This window comes from Manis javanica, chromosome 7 (assembly GCF_040802235.1).
Source record: "Manis javanica isolate MJ-LG chromosome 7, MJ_LKY, whole genome shotgun sequence".
In the NCBI taxonomy this organism is placed as follows: Eukaryota; Metazoa; Chordata; class Mammalia; order Pholidota; family Manidae; genus Manis; species Manis javanica.
Genome location: NC_133162.1, coordinates 32,338,350 through 32,365,253, shown reverse-complemented (window position 1 = coordinate 32,365,253; position 26,904 = coordinate 32,338,350). Strand labels below are relative to the sequence as shown.

At 42.7% G+C, this 26,904-nt stretch overlaps 1 protein-coding gene across 6 annotated transcripts; it reads right to left on the bottom strand.

The window, feature by feature from the left end:
* Positions 1-299: 299 nt before the first annotated feature.
* On the bottom strand, positions 300-26,607 carry LOC108409274 (cytochrome P450 2C21-like). Of its 6 annotated transcripts, none has more exons than XM_037015655.2 (4): positions 25,217-26,607; positions 14,067-14,174; positions 11,736-11,856; positions 300-1,499 (listed from the first exon to the last, which is right to left on the bottom strand). In XM_037015655.2, exons 1-4 carry the CDS (start codon positions 25,271-25,273, stop codon positions 1,363-1,365), a joined length of 423 nt encoding a protein of 140 aa, XP_036871550.2. In that variant the 5' UTR covers positions 25,274-26,607; the 3' UTR covers positions 300-1,362. The 6 variants fall into 6 exon arrangements, 1 of the variants encoding a protein (XP_036871550.2); XR_001856180.3 differs by having other exon boundaries at positions 302-1,499; positions 11,681-11,856; positions 14,065-14,174; positions 25,192-26,292; XR_012133119.1 differs by lacking the exon at positions 25,217-26,607 and adding an exon at positions 23,802-25,171 and having other exon boundaries at positions 302-1,499; positions 11,681-11,856; positions 14,065-14,174.
* Positions 26,608-26,904: the final 297 nt, after the last annotated feature.

The following is a 26,904-nucleotide window of genomic DNA, read 5'->3' as shown; positions in this document are numbered from 1 at the left end:
CATTGACTGACTTATTCCATTTCTAAATTTAAAAGACAGATTAACATAAGACAAAAATAAAAGATTAAATAAACTATAGTATATCAAAAATAATGGAATACTGTACTATTTCATTAATTATGTTCTTTATAAACATTTAAAAATTAAACATGAAAACATTTCATATATTAAATTTAAACGTAAGTTTATAAAGCAATATACTCAATATAAGCCTCACGTTACCCCCTCCCCTTCTGCCTGGTTTCCCACCCATTCCTAGGTAATAAGTACCAAAGGTCCAAATGATGTTCACTGACACTTTACTGCCATTTCCAGAAATTTATTCTAAGGAAGAAATCAGAATCATTCAAATCTTTATAATAATTGCATCTTTTATATTAAAAGCAGCAAAAAAGGTGGGGGGAAACAACCTATCTGGACAATAAATTAACATTAGTTAAAAATATGATGGCAACTCACCACTAGAATATAGTATTATTGTTAATAATGTTCTTAGAAAATATTTAGGTTTTGAGGTTTAAAAACTCATGTGTCTTATGCTGCTCTTCTTCCTTCCCTGCAAGTCTCCTGCCCACCCCTTTCTCTCCCACCCCGTCCCAGTCCCACATGTGCAAACACACATATATGCGCTGCGCGGGTCTGTGCTGCTGCGGCCCCTCCCTTCACAGCCACTCCTCCATGAGGGCTGTAATGCAGCCGTCCACAGTGAGGACTTGGCCTGAATTATACCACTGAACCACCAGGGCTGTTTTTGATTTTGTTTTATTGAGATGTAATTGACAGACAGCACTGTACAAGTTTAAGGTGCAGAGCATAATAACTTGACATACATATATTGCAAAATGTTTGTGACATTTCTCAAAAAATTACTAGAGAAGTTACTTCAGTTTTCAACTTACTGTTGCCCAAACTACTAGCTGATTACCAAAATCCATGTTCTCGTATTTTTTCGTGCACACAGATAGCCACACTTCCTGGTTCCTTAGAGTCAGGTGTGGCCCTGTGATTGCGGGGTGGCCCATGGAATGGGAAAGAAGTTTGTGGGCCACTGCTGTATCCAGCCTGTCAAAAACCCTATTGCTCTTTGCCTTGGTGTTCGCTATTTTCGTTGCACTGTGGAGATGAATCCTGGGTGACACTGGAAGTCACATGGTAAATTTACCAAAGCTCCTGTCAACCTTGTGCCTGAAAAGGCTGTTGCGCCAGCCACTTCACCCTTAGTTCTGTTATGTGAGCAAAAAGAAAGCTTTTGCTGTACTTGAGCCAACATCTCTCTCTGTAGTCCGTTTGTAACAGCATTTATTCCACCCAAACTATTACCGCGAATTACATAAAGAAATACACACCACTGAGTTGTTTTTTTTAATGCTTCCACCAGACCCGCAGCTCCTCTTGAATTCTGTCTCCTATACTCTTCACCTCCATCCCCGTATTCTGCAAAGCCATGAGGGAGAAATGCCAGGCTTCCTTCCATTTTTCTCCTCTGCTGAAAACAATTCCTATCATCAGAAAAAAACGTGTAAGAATAACCTCCATTGTCATGAATTCTAGGTGAGAGTCTTTTCCTCAGGAAATGATAATGATGCTTAATATGTTGGTGCCAGCCTAAGGGATTCCCACAGAGCCCTGCTTCTCCTGCCTCCTCTCTAACCCCGCCTGGTATCTTACTATCAAGACTCTTGGTTTTACATCTTTCTAACCTTTTTTTCATCCATTAGCTCCTCTAAACCTCAAAATAACTCTGTGAGCCAAGTGTTTTGCTCCCATTTTATAGAGAGGGATGCTGAAGATCACAGAGACAGAATGTGTGCTGTATGATCACTCAGTGACTAAATCAAGGTGAGTCCAAGTCACAGGTCACATTTTCATTGCTGACTTTTGTGCACCATAAGTGCACATGTAGGAGAAACAGCAGAAAGAATCGTTCTCAAGAGAAGGAGGAAGAGCACTTACGCTTTGGCAGGAAGCTCATGAAAATGTATTCCTCAGATACGGAACACAGCCACAGCCCTTCTCATTTTAATATTTCCCTCTATTTGTTAAATCTTTTACTTGAAACGTGCTCTTCCCACCAAGGAAGTTCAATATCAGACTTCCAGAGCCAAGGGAAACTCAGGGGGAAAAACAGTGCTCATAGGAAACTTATCTGGAAAGACCTTAAAGAACAATGTAAAGGAGGAAACGACCCCATGCGGGCCTTATCTTTATTTGCAGGGACCCAGTGACCCACCAGTGGACTCAACAGTTGGAGGCCAGCTCCAACAAGAAATGCAAAATAGTTCAAGTACTTAATTAAAAAAACTCTAATATCAATTCCAATCCATACTTACTATGTGTTTCTCCATGATCCTCTTTTCAGAGCATATCTGTGCTTTATGCTTTATATTCTATTGGATTCAAACATTTTTACACTATTTTAGAAGAATAGAAGATTGAAAGCAAGGTTGGAAATTGTCCCGTCCAGCGGGACTTAGTTATTCGTGGGGACGAGGGGGATCCGACCTGAAAGAAAATGGGGGCGAGAGAAGAGCGAAGGCAAGACAGTATTCTGATCAAGCCTTCAAATTTTATTGTAAGACGGGGGTAGATATACACCAGTGTTCAGGGGCAGAGTGGGCCATAGGATACTTGTAGGCAGGGGATTGGCTGCATAGCAGGGGTGGCGCAGCGAGTTACATTCTGATTGGTATATGACAATGGGGAAGGAGGGGGAGAAGAGTATCTCTTGGCGCGCGCGGGCTTCCTTGTTGGCGCGCGCGGGCTCGTAGCTAATCTCCAAGAAGTGAAGCAGGAACCTCATGAACTGTGGCCATCTTGTTGTCTTTGTGTGGCTCCCAACATCTCCTCTCTTTCTATTTATTTTAGAAAGGTGGGCCTTAATCGAGTGAGGGAATAGAGGCCTGGCTCCTCCAGCAGGGTAACATTCTGCAAATGCTCTCGGTATCTTTTAGGGAGGAGAGGCAGAGCTGAAAGCCAAATTGACCTTAATATATCAAGGCTTTATGTACATATGGATACCAACCTCTATGCAAGCCAGGCGTATTCTCAGGGAGGACCAGAGAGGTTCTAGGAAGAACCCTCCCTTGCGGTACTTTGTCTCGCACTCATCTCGATGCCCATACCCTCATAGTTAGGGGTATGTCTGGCTCTGGCTGACCAGCATATGGGCCACATTAAGTACGGTGCCAGAATCGATGGTACCATGGTTGAGACGCCTGTAAAGTTGAAAACCGGAGACCGGGAGCATTGGTTGGCTCGGTGTAAGACTCTTCATCACAGGCCGTAAGTCTGTGATAATGAACAGCAACCGCTGGCTTGACGAGCTGGTCAACTTGCTCTCGAATAAAAACTGTCAGTTTTCTTAAGGCCCAAGGGCCAAGAGACACTAAAAGGAAGAATCCTGCCAAGGGTCCAAGGATGGTGGGGATCAGAGTAGTTAACCAAGGGGTGGCAGAGGTCCAGTTTTTATACCAGGCCTCATCCTTTTCTCTTTGTTTTTGCCTGGCTTCTAGGTTTTTCTTAACTTTATCAATGCTATCTTGCACTAACCCTGTTTTGTCTTTATAGAAGCAACATTCTTCTTTAAGAGCAGCGCAGAGGCCTCCTTCTTTCAGGAAAAGGAGGTCTAACCCTCGGCGATTTTGGAGCACTACCTCAGAGAGAGAGACAACAGATTCTTTCAGGCTGTCTAAACCCTCTTGCAGATTTTGTATGTCTTTATCAATAGCTTGACTAAGAGCATAATATTGTTGTTTAGAAGTAATTATGGAGGCAATGCCTGTTCCAGCCCCAGCTGCTCCTAGTCCTAATAATACAGATAAGGTAATGGCGGTTACTGGCTCACGCTTAGTGCGAGTAGAGCCCGAGTAATATGGAAGGAGGTCTTCGGTGGGATGTATGAAAATCTTGGGCATGAGCATGACTAAAACACAATATTCATTGTTAGATATTAATAAGCGCGGGTTAACAGAGGGCGTTATGCCAAAGGAACAAGCAAAATAAGTACCGTTGGGCGCGACAAGGAATTCATAGGACAGCGGGGGTGAGAAGGAGCTGTTACAAATGGGTACTAGCTGAGGGGGTAGACGCAAGAGGGGGCTATGTATACAGAGGCCTATTCCCGAAAGCTGCGTCAATGTGAGACCCGGAGAGGTCTCTGAAAAACGGGAGGGGTCTGACCAGCGAGTCTTGCTGGAGTCATTGGTAAGTATGAGGTCTGCTGAGGTGTTTACTAAAACTGCTATCCCTTCGTAAAACGGGGGAACGGGGGAGAAACATAACCAGCACTCGCTATATCCAGTGGAGTTAAGGGATTTTGCAGTCATATTAGCCAGGCCTTTAAGGATTTCGCCTGTGGAGGGTAAAACCGGGGGGAGCAAGGCCTGGAAAACAGTACTAGTAGACAGGGGAGAAGGGTTAGAAGGTCTTGGGTCTCTTGCCTTAGGGGCAATAGGGCCAAGGACAACGTGCTTGTTGGCGTTTGGAATGGATCGAATTAATTTGATTTTAAAAGTGAGCCCAGGGTCCTTTCCTGAAACATAAAGCCTTAGCCCCCATTCATGTCCCCTGAGCCATCCATCAATAGGGGCCCTTTTTCCCTTGTCAGTAAAGGTAATGGAGAGCGGTGTACATCGCCCTCTTGTGGATTGGGTGCTTTGACATTCTGGGGTAACAGTTGAGTTAGGCTTGGGATTCCAAGCCCTACTTACAGTTATATAATCCCAGGTGGAGCTAGGCTTCCAACTAGCATCTCCCGTAGTCTCACACCCCCAGGAGTCACAGAAATAGGAGTCTCTATATCCACATTTATAGTTAAGGGCTCGATCTCTATGAGCTCCCGGGCAGACATAAAATTCTGTTTCTCTGAGGTAGGTTCTCCTAGGGGTGTTGTTACACCCAGGAGAAGTGGTAGATTGTCCCTCAGGGTAGGTCTCAGGGGAGGTGGAAAAAGGAAAGTAAATGTCTGGGGTCCCCCAGGCCGTAGAAGCTCCAGCGGCCAAGTCACAGAGATCAGGGGCAAGAACAGGCCATGGGGGGGTACTTGCTAAGGTGGAAGAACTGAAAACGACGTCTCCTGCTTCATTGGTGACTGTCCAGGTGAAGTTGGAAATCTGATGGGTCCAAACGGGGCGAAAGGTCATGACGAGGGTCAATAGTGTACATATCTTCATTTTTGCCTCCTGAAAATAAACAGAAAGGGAAGGCTTCTCAGGGGTTAATATGCCCTGGACTGGAATTATTATTGTTTTTGCCTCTATTTGTGTCTAGGAGTTTAATGAGCCTATCTGGGAGCCATCGGGCATTTTGTGCCTTAGCATCATATATACAAGCATGTCCTTTCCCCCATATGAGCACAGGGTCAGGCCCGTGCCATGTGTTGGTCATCGGATCTCTCCACATAGCCTGTGCATAATTATCTGCCGTGGAGGGATGCCAAAGGCGATCAGCAGCGGTTTTACCCGCGGAGTCATAAGTAAGGAAATTGAGAACAAACAGTGCATGATTTAGGAGTGTCTTTGCATTACCTGTTCTCGGATAGAGTACTTCTCCCCCCGACTGAAGTTTGAATAACATGTTTTTAAGGGTTAAGTGGGCTCTTTCAACAATGCCTTGGCCTTGGGGATTATAGGGAATTCCTGTTACGTGCTTAATATCTAACTGCGCACAGAACTGTTTAAAGCTAGAGCTGGCGTATCCAGGCCCATTGTCAGTTTTTAAGATTTTAGGTTGTGGTAGATATGCCAGGCATGAGAGAACATGGGTAATAACATTTTTAGTTGCCTCTCCCGTTTGCAAGGATGCACATAGGAAACCACTACATGTGTCAATAGACACATGGATATATTTTAATTTACCAAAGGGAGGGTAATGAGTGACATCCATTTGCCATATCTCTCCTGGGACTATCCCCCGGGGGTTGATTCCGTTATGAGGCTCTGGGAGGAGAGTTAGACATCCTTGACATTGTCGAACTATTTGGCGGGCCTGTTCTCGGGTGATTGAAAATTTGAGTCTAAGAGTGTGAGCATTGAGATGATGTAGTTCATGAGCCCGTTGGGCTGCAGCCAAGGGTGAGTCTGGCGTGACAGAGGCTACTAATTGAGTCGCCAGATCAACCCTGTCATTGCCTTTGGCAAGCGGCCCTGGAAGGCCAGTGTGAGCGCGTATGTGCCCGATGAAAAAAGGGGCATCGCGGCTTAAAATTAATTTTTGCAATTTTGCGAATAGGGGGGAAGCATTTGTAGAGGGACGTATGTAAGGCACTGTCTCTAATAGGGGAACAGAGGTTGCTACATAGGCACTATCAGTGTAAAGGTTAAAGGGGGCATCTATTAAAAGCTCAAAAACCTTGATTATTGCAGTTAGTTCAACAAGCTGTGCAGAAGAGAGGTCTGTCTGTATTCGAGTAACTTGCCCATTAATACTGAAAGCGGCTATGCCGGAGGAGGACCCATCAGAGAACACCATTACGGCCCCAGCAATTGGCGTGGTTTTAGTCCTTTTGGGAAAGACAACCGGGGTCTTTTGAAGGAACTGGACTAATCTGTCTGCAGGGTAATGATTGTCTATTGTCCCCTGGAAGGAGGTGCAGCTAATTGCCCAATCATCATCATGTTGAATAAGCCATTGTAATTGAGATGTATTGTATGGGAGGGTTATAACTTCAGGGTCTCTCCCAAACAACTTGAGAGCTGCCTCTCGGCCTAAACGTAAGAGGGCAGCAACTAATTGAGGATAGGTAGCTAAGACTCTAGGGGGGGAGGCTGGCAAATGAACCCAAAATAGTGGATGGTTTTGCCAAAGGACTCCTGTAGGGGAGAAGGGGGTAGGGAAAATGAGCAGCCACAAACTTAGATGTGGAGAGAAGTAGCTAATGGTCTGTTCAGAAATAGCCCGCTCTACAATGGTTAATGCCCTTTGTGCTTCTGATGAGAGCGAGCGGGGGGAGGAAGGATCAGGGTCTCCACGTAGGACATCAAACAAAGGCTTTAACTCTCCGGTGGTCAGCTTTAAATAAGGCCTGAGCCAGTTGATGTCTCCTAGCAGACGCTGAAAATCATTAAGAGTGTTTAAGGAGCTTCTCTTTAACTGAATTTTTTGAGTGAGGATTTTATTAGAAAATAATTCAAAGCCTAAAAATAGTTGGGGGGGGTGGACCTGGACCTTTTCTGGGGAAATTTGTAGTCCTCGATCTCGGAGGGCAGTGACTAGCTGTTGACTGGCCGCATAGAGCTGTTGCTGGTCAGGACCGGCAAGAAGAATATCGTCCATATAATGGATAATATACAAAGTGGGGAAGAGCAACCTAAAGGGGTCTATAGTCTGGGCTACAAACTTTTGGCAAAGAGTAGGGCTGTTGGCCATTCCTTGTGGGAGAACTCTCCACTGAAACCGGGGAGAAGGCCCTACACAATTGGTAATGGGTATACTAAAGGCAAAACGTTTGCAATCATCAGGATGCAAAGGTATGGAGAAAAAGCAATCTTTTAGATCAATTACTAATTTGACATACCCTTTAGGAATGGCTATTGGAGAGGGAATTCCCGGTTGTAATGCGCCCATAGGGACCATGGTCTTATTGACCGCCCTGAGGTCTTGTAGGAGCCTCCACTTGCCTGATTTCTTTTGAATTACAAAGATTGGGGTGTTCCAAGGGGATGTAGAAGGTTCAATATGTCCAGCAGCCAGCTGTTCCTGCACTAACTCTATGGCTGCATTTAATTTTGTAGTGGTAAGGGGCCATTGATCGATCCAGACAGGAACATCACTTTTCCAAGTAATCTTGTCTGCCTGGAGTGCAGGAGGAGCAACGGCCCTTACGAAAAATGTTTTTCAAACCCTAAACCTGAGCGGTCTATCTTAGGCGTGGCCAGTATCGGGTTGGGATCTCCCTGTTTTAGTTTGCCCAACCCCTGACCAGGGAGGTAACCCTGTGAGAGCATCTGCTGTGTTACAACTTCATTAGGGCTACACATGATGACTTTCATTTGAGAAAGGATATCTCTTCCCCAAAGATTTACTGGCAACCCAGGAACTACGAAGGGTTGAATGAATCCGGTATTTCCTTCTTCATCTTCCCAGTTTAGTAACTGTGAGCTCTGTAAGGTGTTTCTTGACTGCCCAATTCCTTGTAGATGGGTCAAGGAAGCGTGTAAGGGCCAGCTGGAGGGCCATGAAGCCTGAGATATGACCGTAGAGTCGGCCCCCGAATCTAAAATTCCTTCAAATACTTTTCCTTGGATTTTAAGCTTAAGAGTGGGGCGTTCTTTAGTAATAGCTTGGATCCAATATAAGTCTGAAGAACCTGGGGTAGAGGAGCCTCGCTTCTTATGAATAGCAGGGTGAGATGTACTTAAAGGGAGGGGGAGTGCCTGCGCAAGGCGCTGACCTTTCATAATGCTGACAGGGCACTGGGGAGCACTAGCAAGAATTTTTATTTCTCCAGTATAGTCATTGTCAACTAAGGAAGGGTGGACAATAAGGCCGTTTATTGTGGTGGAAGCTCGCCCTAAAATTAGAAAATAAGTATCTTTGGGAGGTGGGCCATAAATTCCTGTGGAAATAATTGTAACTCCCTCTTCAGGCGTTAATATTGTTGAGGAGGAGGCACAGAGGTCAAGTCCTGCACTCCCGGGTGTGGCCCGATAGAGGGCGGGAGTGCTACAGCTAGGCTGTTCCCCGAGGCCGGCTGAAATGGAATTGGCTGGGGGGCCCGGGGCTGGCCCCTCAGCCCGTTTCCCTGAAAAGGGGGGGTGAAAGGATTTGTGGTACTATAAAAAGGATTTGTTGGATTGTTACGGCACTCTTTGGCCCAGTGCCGCCCCTTATGGCAGCGAGGGCAAATACCGGGGACTGACCCAACTCTAGGAGGAGGAGCTGAGGTAGGGCATTGGCGAGCGAAATGGCCTGGCTGTCCACATTTAAAGCAGTTACGCATAGGCGGTGCGCCCCTGGGGAAGGAAGGAGGATAAGAAGCCGGGGGAGTCTGAACAGCGGCACCTACAGCTAAAAGGGCTTGGACTTTGGATGTAAAAGGATCGACATCTCTACACATTCTCAGCATTTCATCAAGAGTTTTGTCTCGAGTCTTACCGCGGAGGACGGCTCGACATGCCGAATTGGCGTTTTCATAGGCTAGCTGTTTTACAATCTTATCATTGGCAGCCGCGGAACCAAGGGTCCTTTCGGCGGCCTCTAACAATCTGCTAACAAATTCGCTATAGTCTTCTTGCGAGCTTTGAGTGATCTTAGTTAGAGGAGTGTTAGCAGTCCCGGAAGCAGGGAGTGATATCCAAGCGCCCAAAGCGGCATCTTTCACTTGAGATAAAAGACCAAGGGGAAGGCGCTGCTGCCTGGTTTCAGAGATATATCTGCCCTGTCCCGTAAGCTTATCAAACGTCCAGGACGCTGTTGGGGAATGAGGGTCTTTTACATTGGCAGCAGCGATGGTCTGACAGCGGTCAGCAAAATCTGCCTTCCAAGTTAAAAACTGACCACGGGTAAGCACAGCCTGGACTATACGCAGCCATTCACCTGGGAGTAAATGTCCTCCTCGAGACAGCGAATCAAGAACAGAAAGGGTAAAAGGGGCATTGGGGCCATAAGCTTTAACGGCTGCGTTCAGCTCTTTTAAGCTTTTGAAATGGATTTTGTGAAATTCTCTAGGGCCATCGGCAGGTTCGGCCGGCTCTGGCTCAGCCTGCTCTTCCCCCTCACTTTCTAATTCCTGAGCAGCAGGGGCGTCTTCACCATCGCTTTCAAGATCGCCCTCTTCCGGGCTACGTGTTGTGGAGGTGGGGCCAGAGCGGGCGGAGGCCCGGGTAAGAACAGGAAAGAGCAGTTTTTTAGGTTTTGTGGCTGTAAGCGGTTTCTTAGAGAGGCTCCTTTGCGAAGATAATGAGGGACGAACTGGTTGGGAGACTACCAATTTTTGGAGATGGCAAATTATTCTTTGTTCTACTATCTGTGCTATTAGGTCTTCAGTGCTGGTAGGGGGGCTAACAGGACCGGGAGCCGGAGGGGGTAGCGGAGGGGCCGACGGGGGCAAAAAGGCCGGGGCGCAAACATTGGGAGGCCGAATAGGGGGAGTGTAAGAAGGGGGGTTAAGCGACGGGGCGGCAAGGGGCCAATCTGGGTTGTGATACCTGGCCGCCTCGTCTTCTAGTTCGGCCGCGTCTCCCGGATCTAAAGGTTCGCTATTTTGGCTCTTAGTCACGACCGGAAAAACCTTTTGTGTATCGACAAAGTCCGAATTTCGAGGGAGAGGCGGATAAATGCAACATTTGGGAGGGGTATCATGGAGGGCACCGAGCAAAGATGGTGTCAGGCTAGGGGAGGGGGATTTAGCTGATTTTGGAGCAGGGGGATCACTCGAAAGAGACGATTTTGAGGCCGCCCGAGATAGGGGGCGGAGGCAATATTCTGCCACTGACAAGAGTTGACGTTTATCAGGGTCAGTATTTTCAACAATATCTCTGATAAGACTCCAATAGGAAAATACTGAAACAGGAACAGAGTCAGGGCCGTTTTTGATAAGATAATCATTTAAATCTCTACCTACTTTCTGCCATTTTTTAGGATGAATTTCGGGGCCATTAACAATAAACCACGGACAGACTTCATCAACAAAAATAAAAAACTTTACCAAGTCTTTCTTTTTAACTCGAACTCCTCTCTCCCTAAGCGAACTTTTTAGGTCTCTTATGAAGACCGCTTCTTTACTTAATCTAGTTCCCATTTTCTTATAAGGCGGCCGGTACTCACCAGGGACGACGACCTCCGTGAGCGGCGAAAGGCGTCTCCTATTGTTTCATCAAGAAGGGGTCTGGCCAGACGATATCTTACTCGGGGGTCCGCCTGCGAAGGATCCGCGCCTCTGGCCCCACGTTGGGCGCCACTTGTCCCGTCCAGCGGGACTTAGTTATTCGTGGGGACGAGGGGGATCCGACCTGAAAGAAAATGGGGGCGAGAGAAGAGCGAAGGCAAGACAGTATTCTGATCAAGCCTTCAAATTTTATTGTAAGACGGGGGTAGATATACACCAGTGTTCAGGGGCAGAGTGGGCCATAGGATACTTGTAGGCAGGGGATTGGCTGCATAGCAGGGGTGGCGCAGCGAGTTACATTCTGATTGGTATATGACAATGGGGAAGGAGGGGGAGAAGAGTATCTCTTGGCGCGCGCGGGCTTCCTTGTTGGCGCGCGCGGGCTCGTAGCTAATCTCCAAGAAGTGAAGCAGGAACCTCATGAACTGTGGCCATCTTGTTGTCTTTGTGTGGCTCCCAACAGGAAATATTCCAAACCTCTGCTGGTTCTATGCATACTGGGTTAGCTTCCTAAAATAGTCTCTTGGCAACCATGACAGACTGGAAAGAAAAACATCTGGTGACTAGGATAATTTAGTCACTTTCCTCTCTTCTCCTTTTCTTTCCCACTATCTGAACTGGCCATAATTTTAAATGAATGTGGCTCAGTCACAGATTCACTGAATGTCAGTTGTCAGATGTTTGCTTCCTCTGCATTTGATGCTTCATAGAAACACTATGTCACCTTCACACCTTAAAACATGAATTAATGATCCTTTATAGAAAAATGCTGGAACTATGATGTTTTCATACAATCCTCTAAAATAACTTAAAATTTCTCAATTCCTTAGCCTTGTTGGAGTCTTTGAAACTTACAAGCCCAGACACATCCCCCCAAACTGGAGCACCCCTGATCCCTGGATGACTGCACCCCAGGAAACTGCCTCCGCCAGGTCAGCCAGGGCTCCCTTCATTGCGTCGTGTCCACACAGCACCACAGCGGGCTCTGTGTCGAAATCCACAGTGAACACAGGGCCATGAACTTCTGCTCGCTGGAAAAGGGACAGGAGGGGCAAGAATAGTAAGGATTTCAAAACTAAAAATGTAGGTAAGTGGGGGAAATATTTTTTAAGTTTACCAAAGAGAACTTTTAATATTCATTCACCCATTATAAAACATTTCAACTTCTAGAACCAGTAATTTAACAAGATATCACATTATTTAAATGGTCATTATCATTATATTATGAATACTATTGCTGTGATTATCACCTTCAATAGCTCTCCTTTATTCAGCTCCTGCTATGTGACAGACTTCAGTCATATTATTTTGAATTTTTTTCTGCCAAAACTATAATTGTACCAAATTTCTCCTTCTTTCCTAATTACTATAAATGATGTGTTTCCCCTCCTATTTAAGGGAAATTTCTCCATCTTACCCCATGTATAGACTAATAACCATTCCTCATTCTCACATCTTGTTAGGGCCAGAGACTGCTAAATTTTGACGATACATAAGGACATGGTAACATAGTCACGATACTGCCCAGCTTCCCACGTGTGTAGCCAGCCATGTGATTAAGTTTTCATGAACCAATGTTACCAGAAATGATGTGTGCGAACCCTGAACTATTGCATAAATGGTAATTGTATACCCTCTATTTTTTCCACCACCCACGGGCTGAAAGGACAGCCTGAAGATGGCTCCACTGTGACCATGCAAATAAGAACAATAGTCTAGGGACACAGGATGGTAGACCGTTAAGACTGAGAAAAGTGGTTCTCTGAATGACTGCATAGAAGAGAGGCAGCCCACCAGCACTCATCTCTCTTATCGTTATGCAAGAGAGAAATAAACTTCTGCCCTCTGTAAACCATTGTATTACGAGGGTCCTTCTGTGATGGCAGCTTATTTGGCATACTAAATGATACAGGACTTATGCTTTCAACTTATCCAGTGTTGGAGTCCTGCTACGTTGCAATTCAGTCTCCATAAAGTAACCAGAGTGATCTTTTCACAAGGCAAATATTAACATGACAGTCCTTTAAGCACATCAATGGGATCACATTGCTCTTATGCTAATGACCAATATTCTTAAAATCATTGTAGACCTGCATGCCCTGGCCCCTGTTTACCTCCCCAATTTCATCTCATATTATGCTTTTACTTAATCTCTGGGCTGTAACCAAATTGGTCCTCTTCCAGAGATTCCAACAGTCCTCCTCCAGATTAAAGGAAAAAAACAAACTTTTTTCTGCATTTTTATCTGGTTAACACATAACCATTCTTTAGATCTCAGCTCTAACTTTCTGACTTCAGAGAGCCCTTTTTTGGCTGCTCCTCCCACCCCTAGTCCTCCAAGCGACACGGCCTCTTTCTACTGTGTCCCTGTTACATAGTTTGTAACCATACACTTATTTGCATGTTTATCTCATAATATGTGCCTTCTCCCTAGAGGGTAAGTTCCATAATGCTAGGGTCGTTTTTTTCCCTTCACCGCTGAAAATCCTCAGCATCTAACACAGTGCCTAATACAAAGTAGCCATTCAATATCTTGTTGAATATGTGATATACTCAAGGAAACTATGCAAAATATTATTCATATTTTTTAAATGGAAATTGAAGCTCAGAGACATTTTAAGAACTTGCTCGAGGCTTTGACTTAAGAAGTGGATAAGTTGGGGTACCAGTGCAAATCCAGAGCCCAAAACACAGGAAGAAGGAGCTTCCAGGCTCTGGTAACTAGCTCTCTGCGGGAAAAGAGATTTCAGATAATTCTGTCAAGATATAGGGAACTACTGCTATATAAATAGCTAGGAGCAGAGCAATTATTCACTCATTCATTGAGCAAATATAGAACTGTGAAAGTTCTTGAATTTTTGCTAGTCCCTAACTTTAAATCAATGTGTACTTTTAGATTTTAGTGTTGTGACTCTGTAAAATCAGTAGCAAAACTTTTTAAAATTGAAAGCAGTTTTATTGCCATTATATAGTTCACCAAAGAATAATTACGGAAAAGGTGCCCTGATCACGGTATGGACAGGGAATTCCTACTTCGGCGATTTTAACGATCTCCCACAGATCTCGCCCTTCTGACAGCCTTCCAGCGGGATACCATTTAAAAATCATGTCTGGGCGTCCAATGGACACTTCCATTTAAAACCACTTCCTTAAAGCATGGTGTCTGCGAGCGTATTTTAATTAGATAGAGGGATGTTATATTTACTCACTGCAAACAACTGGAAAAAAAATAAACGTACACCTTGGTTATGGATTTCTTGATGTTCTTACTATTTATCTGTAGTATATTTCCAGTGACTGGGAGAGGAGTGGGGCCAGGTGGCAGCTTCCTTTTGGCACAGCTTTGATTCTGTAGAAAAAGGGGAATCACACAAGAAGGTCAAATGACCAGGACTCTGAAAAGACTCATTGATGTGCTTTGCATAAATGCAATTAAAAGCTTGGAACCCAAGGATTCTATAAATACTAAATACTAGCTGATCAGCAAACATGCACTAAGTCTTTGTTTTTGGGAAAATAATGTTTTATCTTCAGTGCATGCTGGACTACTGATAGATAATATTAAAACAGAAACAATCACCTTAGTATTGATAAATATTAAGTTTTCAGTGGAAATGTCAACCAGAAAATAACTCTTACTTCTTCAGAGACAGCCATATTTTATTTATTTATTTATTTTTTTTTTTTTGAGAGGGCATCTCTCATATTTATTGATCAAATGGTTGTTAACAACAATAAAATTCTGTATAGGGGACTCAATGCACAATCATCAATCAACCCCAAGCCTAATTCTCAACAGTCTCCTATCTTCTGAAGCATAACGAACAAGTTCTTATATGGTGAACAAGTTCTTACATAGTGAATAAGTTCTTACATGGTGAACAGTGCAAGGGCAGTCATATCACAGGAACTTTTGGTTTTGATCACCTGATAAACAATCAGGTCAGATATGATTACTCGTTTGATTTTTATACTTGATTTATATGTGAATCCCACATTTCTCCCTTGTTTTTTTTTTTTACTAAAATGCTGAAGTGGTAGGTAGATGCAAGACAAAGGTAGAAAACATAATTTAGTGCTGTAAGAGGGCAAATGTAGATGATCAGGTGTGTGCCTATAGACTAAGTATTAATCCAAGCTAGACAAGGGCAACAAAACATCCACGGATGCAGAAGATTTCTCTCAAAACAGGGGGGGTGAGGTTCTAAGCCTCACCTCTGTTGATCCCCAATTTCTCACCTGATGGCCCCCCTGCGACTGTGCCTGTCTTAGGTTGTTCCTCCCTTGAGGAATCTTACCCGCAGAGACAGCCATATTTTAATAGTGAAATTGAAAGTTATCAGATTTTCAAAGGGCTGGAACTCAAGATCTTGACAAATGAAAGAGGGAAATTCATGCTCTTGACAAGTGAAAAACAAATGTCTCTTGTCAAAATTCATCAGATGAGCAAAAGAAAGAAGCACTCTCTTAGTTCCTTTTCCCAGAAGACCCAGGAAAGGCCAGAATCAGAGACAAAGAAGGCAGCAGGGTGAAAAATAAGAATATAGAGAGTTAGTCTTGTCTTAGAGCAGATCATATATAATCCAAGGCTCCCGACAGAGCCCTTTTCTATAGGTTAGGAGCCCTGACACCACGTATTCCCAGAGGGGAGGCAGGGCGCACAGACACTGGGCGGAGACAGGACTCTACCACGTCAAGGAACAAAATTACTCAAACACAACTGTGGAAAATTCTTTGGCTGCAGATCACGCACCCCTACCCCCTGCACACCCATTTCCTATAAGGGTCCTGTACTGCAGCTACACTGCCTTGCCCTCACTTGGCTGAGGAAATGTGCTCTAGCATTCAATCCTGTAAAAATTTGAAAGGTTCAGAAACTCACACATGAACAAAACTTCAAGACTCAAGATGATATTTGAGGAAATCCAACAATATGACAAATATCAAACTTAAAAATCAGAATACAACCCCCTGAAGACGTTAGAGAAAACAGAAAAAATGTTAAATATAGTATCATCAGATAAATTTAGCCATATAAAAAGAGCATGTTACATGTTTAATTTTAGTAAAAGTAACCATGAGCATTTTAAAAGGGTTAGTATTCTGCAGATGAGTGATTTTCGGGGGGGGGGGGTCTTTTTATTTATTTACTTGTTTGTTTGTTTGTTTGTTTGTTTGTTGGTATCATTAATCTACAATTACATGATGAACATTATGATTACTAGGCTCCCCCCTTCACCAAGTCCCCCCCACATACCCCTTCACAGTCACTGTCCATCAGCGTAGTAAGATGCTGTAAAATCACTACTTGTCTTCTCTGTGTTGCACAGCCCTCCCCATGCCCCCCACGCACTATACATGCTAATTGTAATGCCCCTTTTATTTTTCCCCGCCCTTGTCCCTCCCTTCCCACCCATCCTCCCCAGTCCCTTTCCCTTTGGTAACTATTAGTCCATTCTTGGATTCTGTGATTCTGCTGCTGTTTTGTTCCTTCAGTTTTCCTTTGTTCTTATACTCCACATATGAGTGAAGTCATTTGGTACTTGTCCTTCTCTGCTTGGCTTATTTCACTGAGCATAATACCCTCTAGCTCCATCCATGTTGTTGCGAATGGTAGGATCTGTTTTTTTCTTATGGCTGCATAATATTCCATTGTGTATATGTACCACATCTTCTTTATCCATTCATCTACTGATGGACATTTAGGTTGCTTCCATATCTTGGCTATTGTAAACAGTGCAGCGATAAACATAGGGGTGCATCTGTCTTTTTCAAACTGGAGTGCTGCATTCTTAGGGTAAATTCCTAGAAGTGGAATTCCTGGGTCAAATGGTATTTCTATTTTGAGCATTCTGAGGAACCTCCATACTGCTTTCCACAATGGTTGAACTAATTTACATTCCCACCAGCAGTGTAGGAGGATTCCCCTTTCTCCACAACCTCGCCAACATTTGTTGTTGTTTGTCTTTTTGATGTCTTACTGGTGTGAGGTGATATCTCATTGTGGTTTTAATTTGCATTTCTCTGATGATTAGCGATGTGGAGCATCTTTTCATGTGCCTGTTGGCCATCTGGATTTCTTCTTTAGAGAAGTGTCTGTTCAGATCCTCTGCCCATTTTTTAATTGGATTATTTGCTTTTTGTTTGTTGAGGCGTATGAGCTCTTTGTATATTTTGGATGTCAATCCTTTATCGGATCTGTCATTTATTAATATGTTCTCCCATACTGTAGGATACCTTTTTGTTCTATTGATGGTGTCCTTTGCTGTACAGAAGCTTTTTAGCTTGATATAGTACCACTTGCTCATTTTTGCTTTTGTTTCCCTTGCCTGGAGAGATATGTTCATGAAGAAGTCACTCATGTTTATGTCCATGAGATTTTTGCCTATGTTTTTTTCTAAGAGTTTTATGGTTTCATGACTTACATTCAGGTCTTTGATCCATTTTGAGTTTACTTTTGTGTATGGGGTTAGGCAGTGATCCAGTTTCATTCTCTTACATGTAGCTGTCCAGTTTTGCCAGCTCCAACTGTTCAAGAGACTTTCATTTCCCCATTGTATGTCCATGGCTCCTTTATCAAATATTAATTGGCCATATATGTTTGAGTTAATGTCTGGAGTCTCTATTCTGTTCCACTGGTCTGTGGCTCTGTTATTGTGCCACTACCAAATTGTCTTGATTACTGTGGCTTTGTAGTACAGCTTGAAGTTGGGGAGCGAGATTCCCCCCACTTTATTCTTCCTTCTCAGGATTGCGTTGGCTATTCGGGGTCTTTGACGGTTCCATATGAATTTTTGAACTATTTGTTCCAGTTCATTGAAGAATGCTGTTGGTAATTTGATAGGGATTGCATCAAATCTGTATATTGCTTTGGGCAGGATGGCCATTTTGACGATATTAATTCTTCCTAGCCAGGAGCATGGGATGAGTTTCCATTTGTTAGTGACCTCTTTAATTTCTCTTAAGAGTGTCTTATAGTTTTCAGGGTATAGGTCTTTCACTTCCTTGGTTAGGTTTATTCCTAGGTATTTTATTCTTTTTGATGCTTTTGTGAATTGAATTGTTTTCCTGATTTCTCTTTCTATTAGTTCATTGTTAGTGTATAGGAAAGCCAGAGATTTCTGGGTGTTAATTTTGTATCCTGCAACTTTGCTGAATTCCAGTATTAGTTCTAGTAGTCTTGGAGTGGAGTCTTTAGGGTTTTTTATGTATAATATCATGTCATCTGCAAATAGTGACAGTTTGACTTCTTCTTTACCTATCTGGATTCCTTGTATTTCTTTGTTTTGTCTCATTGCCGTGGCTAGGACCTCCAGTACTATGTTGAATAACAGTGGGGAGAGTGGGCATCCCTGTCTTGTTCCTGATCTCAGAGGAAAAGCTTTCAGCCTCTTGTTCTTCAGTATGATGGTAGCTGTGGGTTTATCATATATGGCCTTTATTATGTTGAGGTACTTGCCCTTTATACCCATTTTGTTGAGAGTTTTTATCATGAATGGATGTTGAATTTTGTTGAATGCTTTTTCAGCATCTATGGAGATGATATGTGGTTGATGTGGTGGATGATGTTGATGGATTTTCGAATGTTGTACCATCCTTGCATCCTGAAATGAATCCCACTTGGTCATGGTGTATGATCCTCTTGATGTGTTTTTGAATTCGATTTGCTAATAGTTTGTTGAGTATTTTTTCATCTATGTTCATCAGGGATATTGGTCTGTGGTTTTCTTTTTTGGTGGGATCTTTTCCTGGTTTTGGTATTAGAGTGATGTTGGCTTTGTAGAATGAGTTTGGGAGTATTCCCTCCTTTTCTATTTTTTGGAAAACTTTAAGGAGAATGGGTATTATGTCTTCTCTGTATGTGTGATAAAATTCCAAGGTAAATCCATCGGCCCGGGGGTTTTGTTCTTGGGTAGTTTTTTGATTACCGCTTCAATTTCGTTGCTGGTAATTGGTCTGTTTAGATTTTCTGTTTCTTTCTCAGTCAGTCTTGGAAGGTTGTATTTTTCTAGGAAGTTGTCCATTTCTCCTAGGTTTTCTAGCTTGTTAGCATATTTCATAGTATTCTCTAATAATTCTTTGTATATCTGTGGGGTCCGTCGTGGTTTTTCCTTTCTTGTTTCTGATTCTGTTGATGTGTGTTGACTCTCTTTTCCTCTTAATAAGTCTGGCTACAGGCTTATCTGTTTTGTTTATTTTCTCAAAGAACAAGCTCTTGGTTTCATTGATTTTTTTCTATTGTTTTATTCTTCTCAATTTTATTTATTTCTTCTCTGATCTTTATTATGTCCCTCCATCTGCTGACTTTAGGCCTCATTTGTTCTTCTTTTTCCAATTTCGATAATTGTGACATTAGACTCTTCATTTGGGATTGTTCTTCTTTCTTTAAATATGCCTGGATTGCTATATACTTTCCTCTTAAGACTGCTTCTGCTGTGCCCCACAGAAGTTGGGGCTTTGTATTGTTGTTATTTGTTTCCATATATTGCTGGATCTCCATTTTAATTTGGTCATTGATCCATTGATTATTTAGGAACATGTTGTTAAGCCTCCATGTGTTTGTGAGCCTTTTTGCTTTCTTTTTACAATTTATTTCTAGTTTTATACCTTTGTGGTCTGAAAAGTTGGTTGGTTGGATTTCAATCTTTTGGAATTTACTGAGGCTCTTTTTGTGAGCTAGTATGTGGTCTATTCTGGAGAATGTTCCATGTGCACTTGAGAAGAATGTGTATCCTGTTGCTTTTGGATGTAGAGTTCTGTAGATGTCTATTAGGTCTTTCTGTTCTAGTGTGTTGTTCAGTGCCTCTGTGTCCTTACTTATTTTCTGTCTGGTGGATCTGTCCTTTGGAGTGAGTGGTGTGTTAAAGTCTCCCATAATGAATGCATTGCATTCTATTTCCTCCTTTAATTCTGTTAGTATTTGTTTCACATATATTGGAGCTCCTGTATTGGGTGCATAATGTTTATAATGGTTATGTCCTATTGTTGGACTGAGCACTTTATCATTATGTAGTGGCCTTCTTTATCTCTTGTTACTTTCTTTGTTTTGGAGTCTATTTTGTCTGATGCTAGTATTGCAACACCTGCTTTTTTCTCCCTGTTGTTTGCATGAAATATCTTTTTCCATCCCTTGACTTTTAATCTGTGTATATCTTTGGGTTTGAGGTGAGTCTCTTGTAAGCAGCATATAGATGGATCTTACTTTTTTATCTATTCTATTACTCTGTGTCTTTTAATTGGTGCATTCAGTCCATTTACATTCAGGGTGATTATTGAAAGATATGTACTTATTGCCATTGCAGGCTTTAGAATCATGGTTATCAAAGGTTCAAGGTTAGCTTCTTTAGTATCTTACTGCCTAACTTAACTCGCTTATTGAGCTAGTATAAACACAGTCTGATGATTATTTCTCTCCCTTCTTATTCCTCCTCCTCCATTCTTCATATGTTGGGCGTTTTGTTCTGTGCTCTTTTTAGGAGTGTTCCCATCTAGAGCAGTTCCTCTAAAATACCCTGTAGAGGTGGTTTGTGGGAGGCAAATTCCCTCAACTTTTGCTTGTCTGGGATTGTTTAATCCCTCCTTCATATTAAATGATAATCGTGCTGGTTACAGTATCCTTGGTTCAAGGTCCTTCTGCTTCATTGCATTAAATATATCATGCCATTCTCTTCTGGCCTGTAAGGTTTCTGTTGAGAAGTCTGATGATAGCCTGATGAGTTTTCCTTTGTAGGTGACCTTTTTTCCTCTCTCTGGCTGCCTTTAATACTCTGTCCTTGCCCTTGATCTTTGCCATTTTAATTATTATGTGTCTTGGTGTTGTCCTCTTTGGGTCCCTTCTGTTGGTATTTCTGTGTAGTTCCATAGTCTGAGTAACTATTTCCTCCCCCAGTTTGGGGAAGTTCTCAGCAATTATTTCTTCAAAGACACTGTCTATCCCTTTTTCTCTCTTCTTCTTCGTCTTCTGGTATCCCTATAATGTGGATATTATTCCTTTTGGATTGATCACACAGTTCTCTTAATATTGTTTCATTCCTGGAGATCCTTTTATCTCTCTCTGTGTCAGCTTCTATGCGTTTCTGTTCTCTGGTTTCTATTCCATCAATGGCCTCTTGCATCTTATCCATTCTGCCTATAAATTCTTCCAGAGATTGTTTCACTTTTGTAATCTCCCTCCACACGTCATCCCTTAGCTCTTGTATATTTCTCTGCAGCTCCGTCAGCATGTTTATGATTTTTATTTTGAATTATTTTACAGGAATACTGGTTAGGTTTATCTCCTTCTCAGGGGTTGTGATTTTGGTCTGTATCAAATTTTTCTGCCTTTTCATGGCGATAGAGATAGTTTGCGGAGCTGGCGCAAGTGATGGCTAGGAGAATGTCCCTTCTTGTTGGTTTGTGGCCTTCCTCTCCTTGCAGAACAGTGACCTCTAGTGGCTTTTGTTGGGCAGGTGCATAGAGACAGGGCCTCTGATTCTTGCCCTGCCGCTATGGAGTTTATCTCCGCATTTGCCGTGGGTGTGGCCTGCCTCGGGCTGCTGCTCGGATATGACGCGGCTGTGTTGGAGTGGAAATGGCTGGGAGGCTGTTTATTTCCGTGAGGGGCCTCCAAGCTGCCCTGCTGCCCAGGGGGTTAGAGTGCCCAGAGTTCCCCGGGATTCCCAGCTGCTGGGCTAAGTGTCCTGGGATGCTTCTGTCCAGCTGTGGGGTCCCTGTCCCTTTAAGACTTTCAAAAAGCACTCACTTTTCTTTGTCCCAGGGGTGCCGGCTGCGGGGACCTGCTCACAGGTCTTGCTGTCCTGCTTCCCTAGTATCCAGGACCCCACGCATGCACTGTCTGCACTGTGGTGTGGATGGCTAGGGCTGGGTGTTTAGCAGTCCTGGGCTCCCTCTCCCTCCCCGCTCTGACTCCTCCCACCAGTTGCTGGGGTGAGGGGCGCTCGGGTCCCACCGGGCTGGGGCTTGTATCTTACCCCCTTCACGAGGCACTGGGTTCTCACAGGTGTGGATGTAGTCTGGCTGTTGTCCTGTCTTCTGGTCTTTCAGAAAGAGTTGTATTTGTTGTATTTTCAAAAATATATGTGGTTTTGGGAGGAGATTTCTGCTGCTCTACTCACACCGCCATCTTGGCTCCCTTTCCAGTTGAGTGATTTTATACACAAACATATACTAGGATGTTATTCCTGTTATTCAAATTTTCTGTATCCTTATTCACTTTCTTTTAAAATGTCTTTGTTTCATTTCTGAACAAAGTATGTTGAAACTTCCCATTCCGAGTATGGATTTCCCTATTTCTCCTTGGAGTTCAGCCATTTTTGCTTAGTTTAATTAAAGATGATGCTATCACATTTAAAAAAAAGTTCTTGGTACTTAAGAATATGCTTATAAAAACATATTTTGAATAAACAGATATGCTGGGTAATAAAACAGATTTAGTGACAGTTCTAGTTAATTAGCAGGAAGATCTTGGGAATCAAGAGTTTCCCCAAGAACAGAGCACAAAGTAGTGATGATGAGAACTATAAAGTGATGTGGACAACTGTTCTAGAAGTTCTAGTAAATTTATAATAGAAGTTTCAAGGTGAGAGGAAAAAAACAGCTTAATTCAAAAAGAATAATTCTTTTTATTTGTAGAATTCTGTGAAGAATTCTGTGAAGTTCGTAAAGTACTTTTGTGAATGTCTTACTAGAAATTCATAATCAACCCATGAAACAGATTATTTTTTTTTATCCATTTTATAGATGAGGAAAATGAGAATCAGAGCTGAAGGGATTTACCCAAATTTTCATTTCAAATCAGGGTAAAGATTCCAGCTCTGTTTTCCAACTTGTGAACTCTCCATTGGGAAGTATTTCAACTCAATTACATTCCACAAACATCTGTTGAGTAATCAGTATATTGTAAGTCTCCCTTTGGGATTAAACAGTTTGTTTAAAATTAAACTGTTTCTGGGTTAATAATTTTACCATGGGTAAATAAAAATGAGTTCAGAAAAGTTTGTCCCTTTGTAATCTTTAGACCTTCAGCAAGCTGGGATTCAAAGATTCAAAAAACTTGACTTCAGAGCAATGCTGCTATTAGCTGTCCAATCCCTAATCTAATATATATTGCCTCCGGACATTTCTGGTCCTGGAAGGAGAACAGATTTTAAAATAATTCTCTCCTCTCCCTCTCTTCTCTCTGGAGGGTGTGCAGCCAGGAGAGAGCACACTGGCAGCCAGGGTCCTGCTGCCTGTGGGCCCAGATTGGCCCCGTCTTCTTTACTAGCCTGCGTCATCCCGTGCACCTGCAGCTAGCTGCTCCAGCACACCCCACCTCACCCCATCTCTGACCTTCACGGCAGCACACGTGGCTGGAGGAAGAATGTGCAGCCACAGGAGGGCAGGCCAACGGCCAGGGCGCCCGCAGCTGCCAGGGTACCCTTAGTTGGCCTGATCCTTGCTACCTACCCTTGCTAAGTGAAATAAATCAGTTACAGAAGGACAAATACTGCATGATTCGACTTCAGTGAAGTATCTAACGTAGACTCCTAGAAAGAGAGAGTAGATGGTCTTTGCAAGGGTCTTAGGGGAGGAGGAAATAGGAAGTTGCTGTTCAGAGGGTGAAGAGTTTCAGTTATACAAGATAAAAATTTCTAGAGATCTGCTGTACAACATTGTGCCTGCAGTTAACAATATTGTATTGTACACATAAAAACTGAAGAGGTTATATCTCATGTTAAGTGTTCTTACCACATTATAAATGAATGAATGAATATTAGCTACAGTCAAGTAACCAGTTGCAGAAATGAGGACTATATTAAGATGAATAACTACATATTGCTATGAATATGTTTATATAGTATGCAGATTTATATATGTATATATAATTTTTATTGTCTTCATTTCCTTAACCTGTTCTCATATAATATGTTATAATAGTTAATTTTACATCACAATATTTAAGTTACAGGATATCAAGGAGAGGAGTAAACATTACCCAAGAACTTTGCATCTTCTTGGTAGAGGGTTAGTTCATTTTCCTTGTAAGCAGGATAGTTGCAACTTGTTGGGCAGAAGTGTGACTTTGTCATTTCTTTATCTGGAGATTAAGTACGGTTTCAGGAGATGTGTATGTATGCCAAGTTTACAAGGGATGAACTGTGAGCCTATCATATTAACTTGACTAGGCAATAGTACTAAGTCATTTAATCAAATACCAATCTAGGTGTTGCTATGAAGGTAATTTGGAGAGGTGGTTAACATCTATAACCAGCTGACTTCAGGCTGACACACTGATTCATTCTACACACATAAAACCCCAATGAAGTAAGTACTGTAGCAATTCATTATCCTTAACACATGAATACATGGAGTTCCCCAGACTAACAGACATGCTCTATATCACAGGGTTAGTAAGCCCCAGAGCTAGGATTTAAATTGACAGACTGGCCCCAAGGTCTGATTTCTTGCCCACCACTATGCTGCCTCTGAATGAGGCAGGTTCTGTAAACTGATGTAGAATAGTTTCCAAGTTATCCCGGTAACTCAAAAACCAGGGTGCAGATCAGGAGGTATAATGCACCAACATTTATGATCAAAGCTATCTAATTTAATTTGATAATTATTTTCCCCAAATTTTATAAAGACATGGCTATACTGTTCGCTGGTGTCCAGTGTTGCTCCTGTACATTCTGAAAGCATTCTGACTCCAAACTCTTAATTATCTTTTATCTTAATTTTTTTTTTTACATTCTTAAACATTACAACTTGGGAGTGCCACATCTAGTGGGTAGAGGCCAGGAATGCTGCTAAACATCCTACTATGCACAGAACAGCCTCCAGGTTACAAAGACTGATCTAAAACATGAACAGCAGTGAGGCTGAGAACGCCTACTCTGGCAAACATCCCATCTCATATGGGAACCAGCACCACTGACTACAAAGGGCAGTGGAAACGTGGGAGGGGCAACAACTATGAATGCAGAATTTCACCCTGCTGTACTGCTGAGCTCCATGTATGCCCTGGCTTCTTTGATAGCTGGTACTTCCAAATGCCAAGCCTCTCAAGGGTTCTGTGCAGGTCATTTGACTTCCTTCTCACTGGTAAACCTCCTCTGCAGACATTTAGATGGTAAATTTCTTCACTCTGCTAAATTAGTTACTGTTCCTCCATCTGCATTTTTTGCCTCTCACAAACAGATTGAAATCTTTTATTGGCAAATCCTGCTAAGTCCTCCAACTACTTTCTTTGAAGATCAGTACTTGTTTTTAATTCCCTTGTAGTCATTGAGTTACAGATGTGTACATTCAGTCTGTCCTATTTCACCAGCATTCCTTTAAAGATGAAATTTATAGAAAAGTTATTCATGAATTAGTGAAATACTTACTCAGACATTTTCAGCCTGGGCTCACCTTTCTGGACACAGTTTCCCTGGATAGTACATTTCTTTCAGCTGCATCTTTTGTCATAGCAATTCCCCTCCCCTGAATCTAATTCTTTAGAATGCTTCTCAGACTGCACAGTCATCTGAGACCACTTCCCAAAATATTTAGAACTCATTTCATTCTTCAGTAATGGAGAGTGAAGTATTCATCTTCCCAACTCCAGCACTGGAATACTACTATGAATGCTTTCACTATGAAGAATGAACTCTGAAAGAATGCACACTGCTCAGCAAAGTGGCCACCTCTTAAGGAAAAAATTAACTCATACTTAAGGAAGATGACTCAAGCTGGCTGCGCTTGCCCCAAATTACTCCCAGGAAACTGGGTTCTGCAAATAGTTGGGAGAATTAGGTTATACTTCAGAATGGAATTGGGGAGACAGTCACCAGTACATTCGGATACCAGAGGGCTCGGAGCCCTCCTTATCTGGAGTCATGAGGAGGCTTCACAGCACCCATGACACCCCTTGACATGTGCACAAAAGACAAAGTGCTGCATGCAAGTGAATTCTTCTGGAAAGGTGGCTATACTTTCTGTGACCTCCTTAGGAAAGGAGAAAGCAGAAACTGGAAGAAATTTGCTTCCTACAGTTCCTTAAACCATGTTTGACCAAATCTCTGCACCTCATCCAGACCACATGACACTGGTGGTTCAGACTAAATGCCACAGAAAATTCTATGAACTTCACTCCTTCTGGCCTTAGACTCTACCCATTCTGGTCCAAGATCCTGCCCACCAACCAATCTCTATTTTCACCCAGTATAACAGAAAATAGTTGGTTAAAGAACTACCAGAAGAAGAAATGTCCTGCCATCCCCAAGCAGCTCTTCTCCAAATGTTGCCTCTCCCATTTCAGTGGAAAATTTGCACCCACACTAACGTCCGTGTAAGTGCCTTTATTCCTTCCCACACAATTATCCCACCTGACCCACCACCATTTAAATCCAACATCCAGATGTTCCCAAGTAGCACCTCTCCCTCCCCACCATCTGCTTCCTACTAACCTACTAACCTACTCTCTGGTTAGGGCCCACTGCCGAACCCTCTTACCCAGTCCAGAGGCCACTCAACATCTCATCTATTCTTTCTTTTTAGTTCTCCTTCTCCTTTGGCTTCCTTAGAGCTGCCCAACTGATTATCTTCCTACATCCATGAGAATGCATAAAGAGAGATGATCTTCATGTAATTTTGACTCCTTTTCTCATCAAACTTCCCCATAATTCCATGGCTATAATGATTATCCACACTCTCATAGTGCTAAGTCTAGAAAACAGATCTCCAGCAGGCCCTTGAACTTGATCCTCGCTGTATTCCAAAACACTTCAGAAAACTTTTGCATAATTTCCCTCAAATATCATCTGCAATCACATCTTTATCACATTTTTGTTCTTGCTAAATTTCTATCTATCAAATAAAAAATTTCAAACTCAGTATTCAGATCACTTCATAAATACCAAACTCCAACTCCTTGTCAGTCCAAAGCTGGATTTCACTAACCCATTTAAAGCCTCCCAGCTCCATTACCCAGATTTGGGGCCTATCTTCACCCCATCTGAAACCCCTCCCCACCTCTCAGGGCCAGCACTTCTTTCAAGTGTACTATGTTCAGTCATCAATTACAGCTTCATTTTAGAGCCTGGTGGTTTGTGTGTGCT